The 5628-nt window shown below is 66.3% G+C and overlaps 1 protein-coding gene across 1 annotated transcript in view; it reads left to right on the plus strand.

Moving 5' to 3' along the window:
• NKD2 (NKD inhibitor of Wnt signaling pathway 2) overlaps positions 1-3975 on the plus strand; it is an 11826-nt gene extending 7851 nt beyond the window's left edge. Inside the window, 3 exon segments of the mRNA XM_040462423.1 lie at positions 164-248; positions 894-1021; positions 1291-3975. Coding sequence (XP_040318357.1) covers positions 164-248; positions 894-1021; positions 1291-1829 — 752 coding nt within the window. The 3' untranslated portion in view covers positions 1830-3975.
• Positions 3976-5628: the final 1653 nt, after the last annotated feature.

Consider the following 5628-nt stretch of genomic DNA (forward strand, 5'->3'; position numbering starts at 1 on the left):
GCTCACTTCCTGAGCCTCTGGTTCCCCGTCACCTCTGTGTACCATCAGTGCCCCATCCCCGCCAAGGGCAAGCTGTCTGTTCAGTAAACGAGTGAGCGAGTGGGTGACTGAGCGAGTCAACGACTAAGCGAGTGAAGGGTTGCCCCCCCACCCGCCCCCGCAGACCGGGAGCCCACTCACTGCAGGACGGAGGGTGAGCTCAGCGAGGACCCCCGGGGGGCCAACAAGAGGCTGTCGGCACATGTCAGGTGAGTGGGGGGGCTCTGCCTCTGGGGTGTCCTCAGTGGGAACAGCTTAGTCACCCCTGCCGCCTGCAGGCCTCAAGGCTGTCCCCTCCAAACAGAGCCACCGAGTCAGGCATCTGGGTGCGGAGGGTGGGATACCGGCCGAGGAGCCCGGGCACTGCCCGCTGTCAGGGTGAGGGCACCGTCTGGCGGCTGGCGCTCTGCTGGAGCTGAGTGCATTCAGTGTCTGAGTGCTGGGTGAGGTTTGAAGGGCAGTGGTGGGTTGGCCTCGGACCCTGCGTCTGACCTGCTCTGGCGCCCGGCGGTCCCACGTGGTGTCTTGGCGGCCGGGCTGTGCGGAGGTTGCATGGCGGTGGCCCGATCCCGGCTGCAGGCTCTAGCGGGGAGGACACTGGAGCCCCCGTAAGTTCCGAATGGGGTTCCCAGTGGTGCTGCTGGGGTCTTGTTGGGGTCCCCGGGGCTGGCTGGGGACCTGGCCGTCCTCGAGGGCCTTTCTCCCGTTCCCCTCTGGGGCAGTGGGTGCCGGACAGAGGCCCCCTGCCCGGGATCTGGAGACCACCCGGCCCAGGCGTCCCCCAGTCCCCCCAGGGCCTGCTGTGGCCCGTGAGGCAGCGAACACTCAGGCCCTCATCCCCACGGTGCACGCAGGAGGCCGGGCGCCGACCCCCACCCCTGCTGTGCACGGGGCCCGTGCCGCGTGGACGAGAACACGGAGCGGAGGAACCACTACCTGGACCTGGCCGGAATCGAGAACTACACGTCTAAGTTCGGGCCTGGTAGGTACCGGAGACCAGCGCTCGGGGTCTGAAGTCCCGTGTGTGGACGCCCCGGGAACAGGAGCCCCCTCCCCGCAAGGGTCCCCGGGTCCTTGCGACAGAGCTCACGACAGTCCCGCATCCAAACGTGGGCGTCCCAGTCAGGTGTGTGGGGTGTGCCTGCTCCGGCGTGAAATGTCCCGGGCCCCGCAGAGGTCTCGCAGGGTGTCCCGCGTCCCAGGCCTGCGCAGGATGTCAGGGGTCGGTCTCAGGGGTGCCCGTGTCTGCAGGGTCCCTGCCGGCACCAGCCAAGCAGGAGCATCAGGGCAAGGCCGTGCACCCCCAGAGCAGGTCCCACTCGCAGGAGGCGGACGCACACGATGCGCACCACCGCAGGTCTCAGCCGCTGGCCGACCAGCCCCCGCCGGCTGCAGACCCCGCCAGGGCCCTGGACGCGCAGCCCCTCCTGAAGGGGCAGGACAAGCAGCCTCCGAGGTCCCCCAAGGGCTCAGGGAGGCCACCTGGGGCACCCGGCGGAGGCAAGCCCGGGAGAGCCTTCGGCTCCCACCTGCTGGCGGCCCCGGCCCCCGCCCCCCCAGGACGGCCAGCACCCCCCCCCCAGCCCCCGCCGCAGCCCTACGGCCACAAGCGCTACCGGCGGAGGGGCAGGGAGGGCCACTCGACCCCCAAGGCGGTGCTGGAGCACGAGGGGGTGCGGGGCCCGCCGCCCCCGCTGGTGGGGGAGGGCTGTGCGGTGCCCGCGGTCCAGCGCCACGAGCACCACCACCACCACGAGCACCACCACCACCACCACCACCACCCATGCTAGTGCCAACCGCGCACCGGCCCCGGCGTGGGCTCCGCGGAGGTGGCGCCGATGGACCTGGTGGGGAGGGCCTCCTTGGCCCCCCGCCTCCCCGCGCCGTGCTGCCCACAGAGGCCGTGTCCGCACGAACACGTGGGACGCCACTGGCATCTCAGCTTTGAAGCTACTCCTCGTGCCCCGTAGACACCCTCCGCGGGTGGAGAAACATAGCCGGTGTCTGCTCTTGTTTGTGATTCCAGACGAGGCCCCTGTGGTGCTGGAGGGGCTCCGCTCGGACGCCACACGTCCGGTGTGGGCTCCCTGTTACGTGGCCCTTCCTGTAATCTGTTCACGAGGAAGTCCAAAGGGGGCAGCGGCAGGGGGGTGGCCGCGCAGGACGGGGCGTCGTCAGGAAACGCGGTGGCGGGGCGGGGAGGCCAGGCAGGGCCGAGGGGCTGCAGGAGGGGCCTCCGGCATCTCCACGGACACAGACGTGGACGGCAGGCCGGCCCCTCGTGCTTGGTGGACGCAGACCCGAAGCGGCGTGGCGGCAGACCCGGCCTCCGCCAAGTCCCCCTCTGGGAAGGCATGATCCCCATTCCCTCTGGGCGTCAGGAGAAGGGCTGTGGGCCAGCAGGAAGTCTCACCCCGCCCCAGCGCTCCCACCGAGGCAGGAAGTTACTGCTCCTTTGTTCTGGAGAGGCACGCCGACTCCCGGCAGCTTGCGTGTCTGTGTGGGTGGCTTTCACTGGCCTTCGTGGCACCGCTGTTGAGGATGAAGCGTCAGTGGTCGACGCGTGAGGTCCCCCCTCAGGCACAATGAAAGCGTGTGCATTTGCAACGTGTCGGGCCCTGTTTGCAATCAAGATCTTCCGGTAGATACGGGCAGACCGCCGCCCCAGGCAGCGCGAGGCTACAGGTGTGCGGAGCCGGCGGGCCCAGGACGCGTCCGCCGCGTGCACGGGTAGAGGGAAGACTGACGCACGTGCAGGCACACGCGACTCTGTCTTTGCGGGGTTTCCTCCCTGTGTTTCTGCTCTAAAGTTCAAACACGTAAGCAACCCGAAAACCTACGTCCCCAGCTTGGCTCGTGATAACGGGACACTTGGTACCACGTCTGGGGCTGTGAGGACCACAGTTCAAGTGGAGACGGTGGCTCTCTGTACACAGGGATCTGTTTGGAGGGGTCGGGATGACATCTGCCCGTCTGCTCTTCAGGACGTCCTCCTGGGTCGTGGCTGTTGTAAAGTCTGCGGGGATTTCGGAGGATCTGGCGTCTTCCCTGGGGCCCACGTCCCATCCCCCGCCCCCGGGAGACCCCCAAGCCACCCCTGCCCCTGGGGGAGCCCCCACCCCACCCCACCAGGGGACCATTTCCCTGCTTTGTTTCCTCTTTTCTGCCTAAAACTTACACATTTGTCTCTACTCGGGGAGACCTGTGTGTCTGTGCCAGCCTGCTCGCCTCACCCACACCTGCTGCCCGGGACCTCATATGCTTCTGCTCCATGGGCTCCCGGAGGGCCCACGCCTCATCCTCGGTGCCGGGCACGTCACCAACACACCAGAGAAGCCCAGTGAACACTGGAGGGCAGCCTGCAAGCCCCCTGTGGCGTGGGCGTGACCTGCCATGGGAAGTGTCAGGAGGAGGCCAGCGGGACGGTGGGCCCAGAGGTCCAGCGAAAGCGGAAGGTCCGGGCACTTTCTGATGGTCCGGAACGCAGGTGGGCACTGGGGGCCTCACCCGCCCTTCCCCACCAAGCACCCTGCTGCGTGCGTCCGGGAGGGGTCTGAGCCCAGAGGACCGGACAGCCCCCAGAACGGGGGAGAGGGGGGTCCAGGCAGGGAGGCCTCTTGAGGCGATGTCCCCGCACAATGCAGAGCCGATGGCCAGCAAGCCAGGAACTGGAGAGTCCCCTGATCTAGTTAGAGTGTCTGCAAACGAACAGGAAAACAGCCCAGCCCACATCCGAGACAGGGAATGTGTGTGACCAGTGCTTCGGAGCAGCAGGGCAAAGAACAGAAGCAAAGGTACTGTCCGAACAGCACACCCGCTAGGATTCCCCACAGGTGGCACCGAGTAAAACCCAGAAGCGTCTTCCGGTGCCTGAGAGTAAGATTAGCAAAGCCTCTAGATACAAGTCGATGTCAAAGAGCAATTTTATTTCCACAGCACAGCCACTGGTTAGAAATTGATTTTTTCCAGATGGTATGATGGTTAACTTTGTGCCACTTGATGGGGCTGAGGGCGCGAGGGAGCTGGCGAAGCATTACTTCCAGGTGGGTCCATGCAGGCGTCTCTGGAGGCGCTGGCGTCTGACTCAGCACCTCCCAGTGTGTGCGGCGACCAGCGGACCCGTCAGGCCGGGGTGGAAGTTGTCTCTGCCGAGTCCAATTCTGTCTCTCTCCTTGGGCGGGGACATCCTTCTTCTCTGACGTCAGAGCTCCGGGCTCAGGATTCAGGCCTCGGCCAGGTTTGCCCCCCGGACCTCCCTGGGGCCTCCCAGCCTCGGTATAGGATCTCAACACAGAAACTATGAACTTTATCGGAAGTCGCCCAGAAAGATCCAAACGGAGGGGTGTGGCGCGTGCCCGGGTTTGCCAGCTCGGAGCAGTGGTTTGATCCCAGGTGAAATCTCAGCCGGCTCTCTTCGGTGGTTCGACACCGGATGCTGTAGTGTGTGGAGAAGCAAAGGGCCGAGAACGTGAAAAGCCAGGTGACCTGCTTGACCATCAGGACACAGAGTGGCCACGGTAATTAGCTCGGTGAGCCAGGCCAGCCAAAGCGAGCGGCGGATCAGGGCAGGAGGCCCAGACACGGCCCCTGCAAAGACAGCCACTAGACTTGTGACGACGGTGGCCCCACGAGCGTGGGCCACGTCTTTCCCCAAACGGTGACGGGTCGGTGGGTCCCGCCTCCATCCTTGGGTGCCGCCGGTATGCAGAGCAGCCCCCTCCTGGGATGCACCCAGGGTGCACGTGCCCATGGGACAGACATCCTCAAGCGGACAACACAGCGGGCGGGCACAGCGGGGGACTCCCACAGTGGGGCGCCTCCTGGCATGGAGACCCACGCGGCGCCCCTGGGCAGACAGATGACCTCTGGCAGGCAGGGGCGGGGGCACAGGCCACTAGAGCCACAGCCACCTTCTGGCCTCTGAGCTGGTGGTGAGTGTGCTTCCTGCCACCCACGAGGAGCAGAGAAAAGCAGAAGGTTCAGCGAGATGCCTCCACAGATGCTGTGATCTGGGGGCTGTGCTCCGTGGGGACCCCTGGGGCACTCGAGAACCCTGGGGACAGGCCGCTCGGATGCAGACCAGTCCCACTGCCAAGTTGCAGCCCCTCCCCCAGCGGCCAGCGATGATGCACCCAGCTGCCCCGGGAGAGGCACCAGCGGGGGCTGGACCCCCGGGCCTGGCAGCCGGAGCCAAGGGGTGGGTGGCCAGCGAGGACCACAACCGGGAAAGGGGCCCCAGCGGCACCAGACGTGGGTGACAGCCCCTGGTGGGGGCGGAGGGGACGGTGCAGCCCAGCCCAGTCCAGCCCTGCAGGGAGGGGGCGCCTGTCCGCCTGGGGACACGGGGCAAGGGAGTCCTGGAGGGGCCCTCCCCCACCCGGGGAAGGAGAGACCCCCATATCAACAGAGCATGAATCCCGAGTCCCGAGTGACTGTGGGAGCGGTGACCTCGTGGTCTCCACCAATGAAAACTTCAGTTATGGACGGGGTTTCAGGCCCTGGTCTCCACCCCTGCCTTACCTCCCACCCACCCACCCCCGTGGGGCCCCTGCCTTAGGCAAGTGACCACAGCGACCTTTCCGACCCTTG

This window comes from Herpailurus yagouaroundi, unplaced genomic scaffold (assembly GCF_014898765.1).
Source record: "Herpailurus yagouaroundi ecotype Mexico unplaced genomic scaffold, PumYag 321, whole genome shotgun sequence".
Classification (NCBI taxonomy): Eukaryota; Metazoa; Chordata; class Mammalia; order Carnivora; family Felidae; genus Herpailurus; species Herpailurus yagouaroundi.